Below are 15,107 nucleotides of genomic sequence, written 5' to 3'. Positions count from 1 at the left end.
GGGGATTATTCAAAGGATGGACTGTGGTACACTAGTAATAACCGCCCCATCTTACCTAAAGCACTACAGCGGCCCCTGTGCCAAATAGTCCATGGGCAAGGTCATTATGGGGCAACTGCCATAGCTGAAACCATTCTCCAAGTTTGGTTTGCCCCTGGGATCCATGCAGTGGCTAAACAAGTGACCAGCGTCTGCCCCACTTGCCCAGCGTTCAACTCTGGCCCAGAGAGAAAAGCCCCACCTGGGGGCTGACCTTGGGCATATCAACCATTTGAGAGACTGCAATTAGACTTCGTGGAACTTCCCTCGTGCAGAGGATACTGATATGCCTTAGTAGTGCGAGATCAGCTCACCCATTGGGTGGAGGCGTTTCCTGCCACCCATGCCTCTCATCAGCAAGTCGCTCACGCACTTCTAAAGGACATTATTCTGTGGTTTGGCATACCCCAAGTCATTGACTCAGATCAAGGAGGTCACTTCACCTCCCAGGTCTTACAAACAATTTACACATGGCTGGGAATCACTAGGCAGCTTCACACCCCTTATCACCCTCAATCATCTAGAGGGGTGGAAAGGGAAAATCCGACTCTAAAAACCCTTCTAGGCAAGGCAAAGTTTGTTTGGAAATTCAGCTTAAGTGGCCTGAGGCATTGCCCCTTGCACTGTTTGCTATGCGAAAGGTGCCTAGAGCTGATGTTAAGATATCTCCCTATGAGCTTTTGTTTGGTCATCCACCCCCCATTACCCGTGGTTTCCTTCCGCCAGCTACAGGATTGCTAGCAGGGGATGAGAATTTAACCCATTATGTGATTTCTTTGCAGAAGCAGCTTACTACTTTACAGCGCCGTGCTGCCGTTCAGCAACTTGTACACTTTGATTGAGAGATACACCCCTTCAGTCCTGGTGACGACGTGTGGGTCTGTGTTCCACGACAGAAAAGTTGCCTAGAGCCAACGTGGGAAGGACCATACCAAGTCCTACTAACCACCCACTCTGCAATCAAAATCGCCAAAAGCAATTCGTGGATCCATCACACACACCTGAAACCTGCTGTATTTACCCCAACAAAACCTCATCGTGTACCTCCCCTTTGGCTGTGGAGATCCAACAGTCAATGGACAATATGTGCCTTGCAAGTACTGTCATAACTATATTTGTATTAGTGGTCTGTCTGCCCACATTAATCAGGTGCCCCTGCAGTCTCACTCAGTTTGCAGGCGTCTATCCTGGCACCCAACTAAAGTATTCTAATACCAAACAAGTTCAAGTGCTCTCAGATGTTTTTTTTATTTTAACCTGTTGTTGTATTCAGTGTATTGGAACCTTACCTTCTGTATTATCCACATGTTGTAGATGTACTATGCATAACATAAAAGGATGTGTTGAAATGTCTAAAGCTGAAGTGCTGGAGTGCCAGAAGTGTTTAGATGCTAAGTATGGTAGAAAGTGATCCTGGCCTTTGAAGGCCAGGATCAAAGGGGGGAATTGTAGGAACTTGCTAACAAGACCATAAATAATAGTGTAGAAGTTAACTATAAAGCAGACTCAGAGCTTCAAGGACAGGCTGATAAGACGCAGGCCTAGTCACCTTGAAGTCTGAAACAATCAAGAATGCAGTCCCCTCCCTATTAGTTAGCATGCAGCCAAAAACCAGTTTGAAACAATTAAGAGTTTTCTCACACTGACCTGATATCTTGTTTCTGGTCTCACAAAGGAACTGTCAAGTCTGTCCCTAGAATCTGTCATCAAACGGCAGAAGGCACCTGTTCTTGAGAGTTAGACTTTCTAATGCAATATAACTAATAATATATAGTAATAAGGAATGCAGCCATAGCATGGATGTGTCACGGTCATGTGACTATTCACATAAAACACATCTGAATTTTGGGGGGCATCAGGAACGGGAAGAGATTCTGTCTGCAGTGTATCACCCAGGGTATAGATCCCCGCCAGCTGTTTTCAGGCCAGTTTGCTCATGTGTTGCTTTGCAACTGGTCTGGAAGGAGCGAATTCCCTCTGCCTGCTGCAGCCAGATGGGGCTGTGAGCTGGTAGGCTGGAAAGGTGGGGGTGTCTACACTGCCTGGCTGGGCTGATTTAAATGTAACATCAAGTGTTAGCAGTCCAGAGTTTTTTGGCAATGAGTGAACTCTAATATAGAGCTCACTAGCTGCTAGAAGGTTTCACAGGATCGGGTGTGGATCATACTGCCTGGGGAGAGGACACACAGCATGGATAGGGGGAACCAGACACACATGGGAGACACACCTGGTCACATAACTCGGTGGGGGAGGGGATGGATGTACATAGTACATACAACGCTGTTGCCTGAAACAAGTGACTGCTGGTTTGGGTTGGGAGGGGGCTCAGTGCTTGGGCCTGGTGAGGTAGTAGTCAGTGATGAGGTCCTTGCTGAGGTGGTTGGTGATTCCCACAGGCTGGCTGGGTTCCTGGAAAGTGCAGATGTACCATCTGGGGTGAGAAGTGAACTCAAACTTGGTCATGTTGTCCACCGGGATGCAGTAGATGAAGCACCGGAGGTCATCTCCAGAGACGTCCCTTTTGACTTCTGCTTCCTATGGCCAGAGGAAAAAGAAAAATGGTGAGAGGGAGCTCAGATCTGCAGGTGCTGGTGACCATTGGGAGGTCAGGGGTGGGGAGGGGTAGTCCATCTCCTCCCCTGGCACTGGCTCTCCTGGGTGACCCTGGTCATGTCACATAGCCATTCTGCCCTTCTGTGGCATGACCTAGCATGATCCACTTTGAGCACTAGTTGCTTGGTCCCTTATACACTGGTTTGAGGAGAGAGAGAGAGAGAGAGAGAGAGAAACAACTCCCTCCTTCTCATATAACCTCAGGCATGGCACTTAGCTACTCTGATCCCAGCTGGGCTGAGCTATCAGAGAGCCTACACCCTGCTCCCCATAGGGGGATGGAAATGTACACCACTTACCTCCAGCTGCAGCATGGGCTGGTCACCACACAGGTATGCAGGAGAGATAGAGGCCCTTGTCATCGGTGCCCAAGGCAATGGGCAGCTTGACAAGGAACTGGCTCTGTGCCACGCTCTGCGGTCTGTTGATTGTTCATGCATGTTCATGATGATTGCAAGGCAACAAGGACTGCAAGTCAGGGAGGTGGCAAGAGGCAGGGGTGGGGAGCTAGACACAGGAAAATTCCAGCTAATTCCTGCTAATCTCTCAGTCATCACTCAACCGGTAAGAATGACTGTCCTCTCATTTCTAATGGCCTTCCCTTTCTCTTAATCAACCTAGCCTTTCTCTGGCAATGTTGCTGCCTGCTAGCTATTCCTGGTAATATCTCTCTTCTATCTCCAAGCTCTACAGCCTATATCTGTATATCTAGTGTATATATATCAATATCCAATATATATCTATATCATACCTATTTTAAGCCTAGCTGGTTTTGTTATTTAAACCTAATATATAAGATGCTGAATTAGTGCATGTTCCAATATATTTATATAGTGTGTGTAAGTGCGTGCATGTGTGTATACATAAATATATATATGTATGAAACTATGAAACTATGAATGTATTATATATATTATATAAGTAAGATATATTATATGTATATTTTATGTTATATATTATGCATATATAGCTATATAGGTCTATAATCTAGATATCATATCTATATTGATAGATAGAAAGATAGAATAAATTTATTTGTGCTTTGATCTTGAACTGATTTATAGAAATCCTGGAGAGGAGGGGCTGGAAGGAACCTTCAGGGGTCACGTCTAGTCCAACCCCCTGCCTGAGGCAGGATAACCTCTATCCAAACCAGGGGCGGACAATTATTTTGGGCAGAGGGCCACTTACTGAGTTTTGGCAAGCCATCGAGGGCTGCATGACAGGCAGCCCAGGGCATATTAATATTAATTTTGTAAATTTTTTAGGGGCCTCACGGGCCAGATAGAATGGCCTGGTGGGCGGCATCCAGCCCCCAGGCCACATTGTGCCCACCCGTGGTCCAAACCATCCCAGGCATATCCATCATCTAAACTCTTCATAGAACTACTATTAGCCCTGACTTAACATGTCACAACCAACCCTGGCACAGGGAAATCAGGGGGGACCTCAGTGGCCAACGCCCTGCTGTGGTAAAAGGTTGCTCACATACACTAGAGAGATCCCAGGCAGAGGCCATGCTCCCACTACAGAAGAAGGCAAAACCCTCAAGTCCAAACCAATCTGACTAGGAAGGGAAATTCCTTCCTGACCCCAAATGCAGTGTTAATCTGAGCTGGAGTGGAGGGGCAAAACACCAGCCAGGGAGGGTTTCTGTCCCAGTAGGACAGAAACGGGGCCGCATCTTCCTTGGCCGCATCCTGGATGTCAAAGGACAGGCACTGATGGAAGCAGAAGCTGGTGTCGGACCCATAGGCCGGTTGGCAGTTTGTGAAAGGCACCGGTTCTGAAAGAAGAAGCATCTCGCAGTGTCAGGTGCATGCCACAGACCCGATCTGGCTGCAGGGCTCCAGTGGGGATTCTCCTGCCTTTCCAGCAGCAGAGGGCTGTGGGAGTGTGTGCATGTAGTAGGGGTGAGGGTTAAGTCCTGCCCCACGTGCCTTGGCCAGCAGGATGGATGCAGCTTCCATGCACCGTTATATCAGGGCCCTAATGGGAGCTGGATGGGAGTTGGATGGTAACACACACAGAGAAACCCCCAAGGCATAGGGGCCTGGATGCTGCTATTGGAGGCTGTGACTTGACTTATCCCAGCCCTCGGGTGGCCACTTGATAGGGAAACTGAGGCATGGAGGGAAGGGATGTAGCCTGGAAGGGGAGTGTGGCCTAGAGATTATGTCCTCGCCCCCTCACAAAGCCGCTGTGTCCATACCGAAGACTGCATTGAACAGGTTCAGCAGGTCGCAGTCACTGAAGAGCTGGGGGCTCCACGGCATCCTCTGCATCTTTTCCACTGCCACCACCAGCACCACAGCTGTGCGGAAGCCACTGTGGGTCTTGGGCTCTGTGAACTGGAGCTGGACATTCAGCCCACAGCCAGAGCCCCCCGGGGATAAGGGCACCGCACTGTAGCCCTGGGCACAAAGAAGATGCCATGAGATCCACTGGCTTCTCTGAACGTCTCCAGCCCCGATGCCCTCCCGCCCCAGCACTGGAATGATGCTAGAGGCAGTCACTACCACTCTCTGTCCCCAGCCCCGCCCACAAGCCAGTCTGATCCCTGCCCTCTGTAGTGGTGGATCCCAGCTGGGATCTACCCGGGATGGAAGAGGGGAAGCAGACAGGATCCTTACCTTCCCCTTGCCCCCCGGGGATAAGGGCGCCCCACTGTAGCCCTGGGCACAAAGAAGATGCCGTGGGATCCACTGGTTTCTCTGAACGTCTCCAGCCCTGATGCCCTCCCGCCCCAGAACCCATTGCATCCTAGCCTGGGATGATGCTAGATGCAACTGCTTACACTCTCTGTCCCCAGCCCTGCCCGAAAGCCAGTCTGATCCCCGCCCTCTGTAGTGGTGGATCCCAGCTGGGAACTACCCAGGGTGGAAGAGGGGATCATTATCTTTACTATGCTGGGGTAATCTACCTAATGGAAGCCTTCCTCATTCATGCTGCAAAGAGCAAGCAAGGCCGTTTGGAGCAGGGCCAGAGAGTGATCAGGTGTGATCTCCTGGATTGCATGACATGAGGAACCCCTGGGAAAATCAGTGGCTTTGTGGTACTGGTGAGGACTGGAGGGGGCTGGTGGAGGGATTGCATCTATACTGGAATAGTTAATGCAGATTAAGTCATGCTGGGGCGGTTACTAGGAAGTGTGCTAAGTCCTACCCTAATCAGAGCATAGGCAGCATCACTGCTGATGATTAGTGTGCAAGGGGTTCAGGTCCAGCTACCCTGGTTGGGGCTTTAAACACCCCAGCCCATTTCAGTCCCCAGAGGAGCACTACAATGGCAACTTTGCTTTAAAGATACATGCTGCCTGAATGTAAATGGGTTGCGAAGGCACCCATCGGCTGGGGAAGGCCTGCCTGCTTTGTATCTGGAACAGCCGCAGCGCCCATAGACCCCACCAGCCTTGGAAGATGCCCGGCCAGCCATGCTCTGTGCTGTTGGATCCCCTGGAGATCTGTGGGTTAGAGCCACCATCACAGACTTATAGGGTGAATTTCACCCATGCCTCCCAGTCCCTCCCGTGATCCCACTGCAGACAACCATGTTATCAGGGACCTCAACCATGGTACTTCCAACCAGGGAACCTAAGTGGGAAGAGAAATGCCAGCTTTTTCCTCTCCCATCCCTTGGGGCCATTGGCAGCCAGGAAGGAAGACAGCAGAGCTGGAAGGGAGCAGCCCCTGGAGGAGCTGAGCCAAGCAGCGGTAGCCGAAGCCTGGCAAAGTCTTTTGGCTGTGATGGGGCAGCATCTACTGGTGCTGGGTGGGCAGAGGTTGGGAAAAGTAGAGGGAGAATAGCAGAAATGAGAGGGGTTCTTGTGAGAGCAGTGGAAGATAGATAGATAGATAGATAGAGGGAGGGAGTATGGATGGACAGCAGCCCCCCTGCATCCTGGGGAAGCAGGCAAGCGAGACCCCTGTGCTGACAGCCAGTGCAGAAGCAGCTGGCTCATGGCTGGTTCCCCAGATCATGGTGCCTAGGACTGGTGGGGGTCTCACAGGATCAACCCCCCAACTGGCACACCTTGCCCAGCCCGCGTCCCAGGCCCATGCCCGCCCCCATCCCACCCGCCCAGCAGCTCCCGGGCTGTACCTGTCTCTCTGCCTCCAGGGGCTGACTGACTCCTGAGACCTGCCCTGTGCCCTTATATGCAGGAGAGGCAGGAAGAATCAGTTCTTCCTTTCCTCCCCCTTGGGAATATCTCCACAAATGAGAGGAACTGATGTCACAGGGACAATTTCATAGCCCCAAATGGAGAAAAGTTGCTTCAGGCCCCTTTCTTAGCCTGGGCGATTTCTTCTTTTAACAGGCAGGTGAAATCATGCTCAGACCTGGCAGGGAGCAGGTTGCTTCCTGGCTCAGCAGGTGCCGTGCAGCTGATCTGAGACAGACCCAGAGCAGGGTCAGGCTCCTTGGCAGATGCCCTCCTATGAATCGAAGCTTCTGGTTAGGCTTAAGGCGGCCCTGGGAAATCTCCGCTTGGTTCTTGGCCTTGGAAACAAATCCCAGAGGTTCTTCTGTGGCCAAGAGAGTGGCAGGACCCCAGCAGGCCACGCTGGACTGCATAAGCAGAGAGATCGGAGAGCTCTGAGCTTCGCTTGGGAATCACGGCCTTTTTGAAAGCAGCGGGCGCCAGGCTTTTTTGGCTTTCGGGCAGCCAGTTACAGACAGTGATCCTCTTCCCCTGCCCAGTCTGTTTCTCTGCTTTCTGCTCCCTGCCCCTTCTGCCTGTCTCCTCCCCACCTTCCTCATACTGCACATAGAGGCGCCCCAAAGGATCTCACAGCATACAGTGCTTAGAGCCAAAGAGTGATCCATTCGCTCCTCCTTTTGGAGACGGACACAGGGAGTGTATGGGGACAGACAGACAGAGAGCAGATGGATCCTGATCCTGAGAATGGGAGATCACCCTGTTGCTACGCGGCTTTCCCAGCAGCCTGCTTTTCACCGAAATGTCTGAGCTCCTTCTGGATGACTTGTGGAGATATCAGACTGGATATGGGGCTGCTTGAATCAGGAGACTGGATCAGAAACGCTTCATCAGATCCTGGTGTTGTCTGCAGGCTGAAATTTGGGCAGAAATTCCAGGCCGCAGGCAGAGATGTCCGGGGAACAGGCTTCAGCAACCTAATATAAGCCCTGGTCTCGGCCGTAGTGTACAAGAGGCTCAGAAACCAGAGGTCAGGCACTGCCCAAGGGAGTTGCTTTGAACATCAGAGCTGCCAAAGACTGGGGCAGACCCTCGGTCCCTCCTGCTCAGGCTCCTGTGTCATGCTGGCAAAGAGCGGAGTGGGGAAGGGAGAGTGAGCTGGGTCTGAGTCGAGTTTGTTGCCCTGCTCCTCTCTCACTTGTAGCCTCTAGCGTTTAGGGTCTGGGAAGCTCTGATTCAAAGGCCATCCATCCATCCATCTCACTCCCGTGTTCATTAGCAACTGCTGTCCCTTTCCTCGCAGAAAGTGTTCAGTCCCTCAGTGAATCTGGCTGAAGTTTCACCTTCCCCTACATCTGGGAGCAACAAGTCCCAACCCCAAATGACCGATTGGGTGAAAAAGAGCTGCCTCATGTTGCTTTAAATTGATGGCCTGCTCATTTTGTCATGACCAACAGTTCTTATTTGCAGAAAGACAGTCAGTAATAAATCGCTATTGATATTCTCTTCACCATTTAGTAGCTTGGAAACATTTCTCATGTTTCACCCCAAGCACCCGCCAAGCTAAATAGGCCTGGCTGTCCGTGCACCCACCCCACACTCTATCTGCCCAGTATCCATCTACCCCACTCACTATCCTTCTCTCCATCCAATCACCCCACACTCTATTTATCTACCTATCCATCTCTCCAGCCCACAGAGATGCATAGATACTAGGGTCGGAAGGCACCTCAAGAGAGCATCGAGTTCAACGCCCTGCCCTGGGGCAGGAAAGAGTGCTGGGGTCAGATGACCCCAGGCAGGTGCCCATGCGGCCTTCTCTGAAAGACCCCCAAGGCAGGGGAGAGCACCACCTCCCTTGGGAGCCCGTTCCAGCTTCTGGCCACCCTTACCGTGAAGAAGTTCTTCCTGATGTCTTCTAACCTGAATCTGCTCTGTCAGTTTGTGACCATTGTTCCTTGTTACCCCAGGAGGTGCCCTGGTGAGCAGAGCATCTCCAATGCCTCGTTGCTCCCCGCTAATGAATTTGTAGGTGGCCACACGATCACCCCTCAGCCTTCTCTTGCGGAGGCTGAAGTGGTCCAGGTCCAGGTCCCTATGTGTCCATCTAACCTCCCCACACTCTATCTAGCCATCTACCCATCCACCCCCCACAATCTCTGTCTACCTATCCATCCACCCACCCCACACTCACTCTCTCTCTCTCATTACCTTGGTTAGTCTCTCCTCATAGCGAAGCTCCTCCATACCACTCATCATCTTTGTTGCCCTTTTCTGCACCTTCTCTACTTCTTCTACCTCCTTCTGGCGACGCAGGGCCCAGAGCTGGGCACAGGACTGAAGGTGTGGCCACCCCAGGGATTTATAAAGCAGCATCAGGTGCTTCCTGTGTTATTCACAAGTCCATTCTCCATCACCCCTAACATTGCGTTTGCCTTTTCAACGGCTACCGAGCACAGAGCAGAATGCTTTTAGCCAACAGTCCACAGTGACTCTCAGATCTCTCTCCTGTGTGGTAACGGCTCGTGCAGAGCCCTTCACCCTGCAGGTTTAGCCTGGGTTATGTTTGCCCAACACGGATAGCCAACGAGATAGTGCATCTCTTTACACAATCCTGCTGTGTCTGCTATGTAGTTGCCCGTTTGCTCCATGGTGCCAGCCCCTTCTGCATTCCTCACAGTCTCCCCCGCTCTACCACTTTGAATACCCATTTGAGGGGGGATCTCAGAGCTTTTGAGAGGCTGAGAAGTAACACTGCATCTCTTCGGTGCTGGGGAGAGCTGGCTGATCCCACAAGCGGGCAGGGAAGCAGGAGGCAGGGGGCAGGCTGGGGAAGCCCCAGCGCAGGCAGATTGGTGACTTCTCTGTGCCGCTGACTCAGATCCACTTCCTTCCCCTTCAGCAGGTCCCGAAACAGTTGGACCCCCTTGTGCAAGCCCGGCAACCCGAGCCCTGCAGCTTCTCCCCTTCTTGCCTACATGGGAGGCAGTGCCCCCTGGTCGTGGGACACCGAAACCACAGGGCGTCCGCCTATCGATGGTTGTATTCAACTCATACTGCAGCTAGGCCCAGGTCTGTGCTAACTGAGTCAGCTCAGGGGGGTTAGCCTAGAAGTCCCATGTCCCCAATGCCTGCTGATCCCCTCTGACTAGTTTATAATTTGTTCTGCCTTTCAAAAAGCACCTTTCCCCTCTCCAAAACCAGGTTTGTTGTATGCCGGGGCATGTTGTATTTGAGAAATTAGAGTAGCTATGCAGATGGAGGTATTCACTCAGATACCAGAGACACTGTGGTATTGAGGTATGTCCCAGCCTCAAAACCCAGCCCTCTAATATTGAGGTGTGGCCAGGGTGTGTCTTAAGTGGGGAAGCTGATTTTCTTTATCGGAATAGAAGCATGGAGACACTGGGTTTCCTTCCCAGCCAGCAAGCAGCAGGGTTTAGTGCCTACTTTTAATCCTCTTGCAGCTATTGCCCAATGCATCATCCCTTTGGGCTGAGCTGCTGAACACTGTCTCCAGTGCAGCCAATGAGGGTTAACCCTGTGACTTCCACCCAAGTACCCAAGCACCCAATGAGCTGGTGAAGGCTGATCATGCTGCCATTCACTGTCTCAGACTCTGGAGAAAGCTGTTTTGCCTCAGTTCTGCTTTCCAGAAAATAAGGTTTATGTCTTATGGAGGGAGGGCGTGAGGTATGTGAGGGAATTGGGTAATTTGGGGGCTATGCTGGGGGAGCATTGGGGCTACTTTGGCTGGGCAGGCGCGAGCTTCTCTTGGTGCCTAGTTTTTGTGGCCGAAGTAGAAGTCAGTGATGTTGACCTGGCCCAGCTGGTTGGTGAGGCTCACAGGGTCGTTGCTTTTCTGGGAGGTGCAGAGGAACCAGCCGGGGTAGGCGGCTGACTGGAAGCGGTTGGTGTTGCCCTGAGGGGTGTTGAAGAAGGTGAAGCATAGTGCATCACTTTGGCTCCCAGAAATCATTGTAATCTCCTGGTCCTGGAGGGGGATAGAGAAATCAAGAGGAGGCGGCACCAGAGTCAGGAAGATGGGCCTATGGCAAGGGCCATGAAACAGGCAGAAGCACTGAGGGCTGGCTAGTTATGACTCATTATCCGTTCATTTGTCTATCCAGCTACCTAGCTGTCTATCCATCCATGCATGTATTTATGTATTGATCCATCTATCTACTATCTATCCATCGATCCATATGTCCATCTATCTGTACATCTATGTATTGACCTAGCTATCTATCTATACATCTATCTAGTTGGCTATCCATGTGGTATATATCAGGCAATTCATCCATCCGTTCATCTGCCTATCTGTCTATTTATTTATCCATCTGTCTGTCTGTCTAGCTCTCGAGCTAATTATATATCCATCCATCCAACTGTCTGTCTGTCTGTTTCCCTGTGTCCATCCATCCATACTTCCACCCTATGACCCACGCTTTTCTGTCTCACATTATCTATCTATCTATCTATCTAGCTAGCTAGCTAGCTATCTACCTGTCCAGGTGGCTGGGCACCAGCTGGACAGGGGCACTCAAGCCTCCAGCAATTATAGCCACTGGCTGGGGCTGGAAGCTGGTGGTCCGGGGGTGGGGTGGGGGCGGGTCAAGGTTCTGGAGCCAGTGGTGAGGGGTGGGGAGGTTGAGTCTGCTTCTGGCTCACCTGATTGGAGATTTGGAGGGTGCCTACCTGATTAACCCCTGTCTGCCCCACCCTCCAGCTCCCAAAGATGCCCAGCTTGCAGGGTGCCTATGCTCAATTTCTGCCCCTGCCCCATACAGCCACCACAGGGGGCAGGGGCCTTCACAGGCCTGTGCTCACCTCTAGCTGCAACTGGGGCTCTGATGCCATCCCACACGACAGGCAGTTCTTCCCTCCCTTGATGCCCATGGTGATGGGGTAGTTCTCCTCTTCCAAGAATTGGCTGGGTACCATGCTGATCGTATCTGCTGTGGGTGGGGGGCAGATAACCTAGAGGTCACCAGGTTATTTAATTGCCTCCCACTACATGGAATTAACAGTCATAGGTAGTATTGCCTACTGTAAATGATGGTAGCAGGCAAACCTGATCTGGCAGTAAATGGTGAGGCGCATCCTCCCATAGAATACAACACCTGTTTTTTGCCCACCAAAAAGAAAATAGAAGTTTTACTAAGACATTAGGAGCCTGGGGCTTTACTATTCAGTTTAAAATCTGAACAAAAGTCAAAGAGCAGGACAGAAGCCTGCAGGTGCAGGTTACCATGGCAACAGGCTAATGAGCAAATTAGCCTGCACCTGCACCTGGTCAGCTGACTGGAAGAGGCAGGGCAAGGGCCCATATAAACCCCAGGGCTGGGACTGGAGGACGAGTTCGCTGCCAGCAGCCGAGGGGGACGAGCTCTCCTAGGAAGAGGCCTGACTGTCTGTTCAGCTTCTGGTAACACTAAGGAACTTCAGGAGCCTAGGCGGCCTGTAGTGCTGGGCAAGAGTGTTTCTTTTAAAGGGACAGAGCACCCCCTGAGCTGCCCAGGGGCTCGTGTTTTGCTTTCTGGTTGTAAGGAAGGTGGATTGGGCTGAGGCTACTAGGGAAGGAGGAGGCCTTATTGGGGGCCCACTACAGTGTGGGGACCCCAGTGCCAGTGTGTGGTCGCAGTGACAAAGGGGGTGAGCAGACCCCAGCACCGAGGGGTGCAGAGAGAAAGAGGGCTGTGGAGAGCCCAGTGATGACCAGAGGCCAAGAGAAACTAAGGCCTCGGAGGCGCAGTGTGTCAATGCCATCTGGGAGGCCTGGGGCATGGTCAAGGGGTGGTTTGGAGCCATGCATCTAGCCCATAAGGCTGAGGGTGTCTGGAGACATCCATTTTGGAGTGGGACCCAAAAGGGGGTCCGAGAACCCATGGGGTCCAGCAGGACTGTGTCCAAACAAACTCGAGGGCAGCCTCCCTATTTATTATAGTTATACCAAGATATGGCAGGCGAGAGAGGGTACCTGTTGGGCAGGACTGGTACGGTCAGGGAGCCCTAGGGGTATCATGGCCATCCTCGGGGACCCCATCCTGTGACAACTAGATTTAAATGTAAGAGTTTTTCAGATCCATAAAACAACATCTAGCCTTCTTGGGCCTCTCAGCAGTGCCTCCAATGCTTCCCTCAGTTATTTCTGCCTGTGAGTTCATGTTCACCTGAGTTAAGGTTTCCACCCCTGAGTTAACGTTTTTAGAAGATCAAGAGCATTTAAAAAGGAGAGCAGGTCATTAACATCTGTGGATTGAAGAGTTTAGAAGGAAAGTGGTTGAGGTCCTTTCCAGCCTCACTTCTCTATGATTTATGAGCCATGGAGTCGAATGACTCCCTCACTGCTGCCTAACTAGAAATGCTGCTGCTACTGACAGGCACTTGGTTTTAAATTTGTGGGGGACCAGGAATCAAGCTTGGTAGAAAGCTGCCCCCTGGATCTGCCCCTCCTGGCCAGAAGGCTGCATCAGCTGCAGGATGGTGATACAGAACAAGGCCAGTCCTTTCAGATCCACTTTGTCCCCCAACTTCACTGCAGCTTCCCGGAAGCTTTGATCTGGCTTGGATCTCTTCCCCTGCAAAGGGGCATTGAACATAGGGTGACAGTCAGGATAGTAGGGCCTGGCATAAGGGACCCTTGGCAGCTTTGGCTGGTTTCCAGGAAGCTCTTGCATCTGAGGGTGGTGACTTCCCAATATCTGGGTTTCCCTGCCTCTAGATGCTCTGGGATATGAGCTTGGGCTGTTGGCAGACACAGCAATGAAATATCCATTGCCTTGTATGACTCTAGGATGATTCCCTGCCCTGCCTGCTTCTAAACCTGTGGAACCTGCCTGGGTGGTGGCTTTTGCTGCCTCTTGCTTTCTTTTCCTGAGCCTAGACATGGGAAGAGTGACAAGCCCCATGTATCACTGGGGACAAGTTTTTATCTGCTGAGATCGAACCTTGGTATTCTTTCTCATGCTAGAAGCTAGTTCAAGTCCTCTGACATTATCTGAGATACCTGTAGCTTTTTCACTGGGTACTATTGCCACAGTCAGGGCTGCCCCGGGCCCTGCGCTTTTGGGGGGGCCCACGGAGCTTGGCGGAGAGGCTGCAGCCCTCCTGCAGGGCCTGCTTGGAGCTGGCCGCTCAGCCCTGTGCCACAGAAGAAGCATGGTGCCCCCCCACCCCCCACTTTGTGGGGGTACCACTGCCCCATGTAGCGTTAAGGGGACCCGGCACAGGCTGATTTGCCCGGGGTCCCACACCCTGCTAGGGTCGGCTATGGCCACAGTCTCTATTGCTCTGATAGATTTCAATCAGGCTAAATAAAGGAGCGCTCAAATGCCCCTTGGGTGAGTGCTTCTACTGGGACACCACCCAAAGCACTAACCAACATGCTCTGAGTAGAGTGGGTTTATGGATTTCCCTTGGAGACTGATGGTGATCAAGTTAATGTGTAGAGAAATAACAATAACCACAGTCATCATTATAAGAATTTTAATTAGAGTAATAATAATAATACCGGGAGTTTTTAAGGGTCACCCTCTGGTCTGTTCTGGGGGTTTCACTCCCTCCTCAGCTGTGACATCAGAATCCTCCTGCTTTCCCAGGGATCTGTAGACAGGCTGGACAAGACCTGGTTTCTGCTCCTGCCTCTCTGTTCAGCAGATAATTGGCCTCTGGTTGTAAGGTCTAACGCTTTCCAGGACATCTTACTGTCCCAATAAGCCTCTTCCCATCCCATAAAAAACTCCCCAAGTCCGAGTGCCCCATTCAAGTCTGTGCTTACCTCCTGGCGCCCCCTGGGGATCACCCATAGCCACTGCACTCACCCTTTTCCCCACTAGTTGGGACTCCAGTCCTTCTGGATACTGTGGGGTGTTTGCTAGCCCCTGGGGCTCAGCCAACTTGTAAGGCTTCATGCAACAACATAGAGAACTAAAGGCTGGTGGAAATCCCCAGGCTACAAATGGTGATTTTTATTTTATTTTTATTTTATTTCCCTCTGGACTCTCCCCATCTCTTTCCAGAAACCATGGCTGAGAACGAAGGGTCCAGCCCTGCCGGGTGCCCTGCATGCCCATCACTTCCCAAACCTCCTGGAGCAACTTCCAGTCCCACACAGGGCAAAGAGCGGAAGGGGCATGATCATGCCTCTGATTGCTGTAGGTTGTGCACTCTGCCCCTCAGTTGTGTTCCTACACACCAGGTGCTGTGTGGGGCCTGCTGATAGCTCAGACAACAGACCCCTTCTTTCCCAGTGGGTCTGTGCTGCCTGGGAGGGTCAGACTTCACACACCACAGT

General features: G+C 51.7%; 1 protein-coding gene and 1 pseudogene across 2 annotated transcripts; both read right to left on the bottom strand.

The window, feature by feature from the left end:
- Positions 1 to 824: 824 nt before the first annotated feature.
- Positions 825 to 9,070, bottom strand: LOC149862077 (interleukin-1 beta-like; annotated as a pseudogene). The gene is made up of 7 exons (XR_016443187.1): positions 9,023 to 9,070; positions 6,060 to 6,115; positions 5,554 to 5,600; positions 4,865 to 5,068; positions 4,350 to 4,438; positions 2,952 to 3,180; positions 825 to 2,574 (listed from the first exon to the last, which is right to left on the bottom strand). The product of XR_016443187.1 is annotated as an interleukin-1 beta-like (transcript).
- Positions 9,071 to 10,592: 1,522 nt separating this feature from the next.
- On the bottom strand, positions 10,593 to 14,619 carry IL36RN (interleukin 36 receptor antagonist). Its single transcript, XM_090053860.1, has 3 exons — positions 14,592 to 14,619; positions 11,642 to 11,769; positions 10,593 to 10,805 (listed from the first exon to the last, which is right to left on the bottom strand). Exons 1-3 carry the CDS (start codon positions 14,617 to 14,619, stop codon positions 10,593 to 10,595), a joined length of 369 nt encoding a protein of 122 aa, XP_089909986.1.
- Between the last annotated feature and the right edge of the window lie 488 nt (positions 14,620 to 15,107).

This window comes from Crocodylus siamensis, chromosome 6 (assembly GCF_052110815.1).
Source record: "Crocodylus siamensis isolate JL-2025a chromosome 6, ASM5211081v1, whole genome shotgun sequence".
NCBI classification, from domain to species: Eukaryota; Metazoa; Chordata; order Crocodylia; family Crocodylidae; genus Crocodylus; species Crocodylus siamensis.
This window is presented reverse-complemented; position numbering and strand designations above follow the sequence as displayed.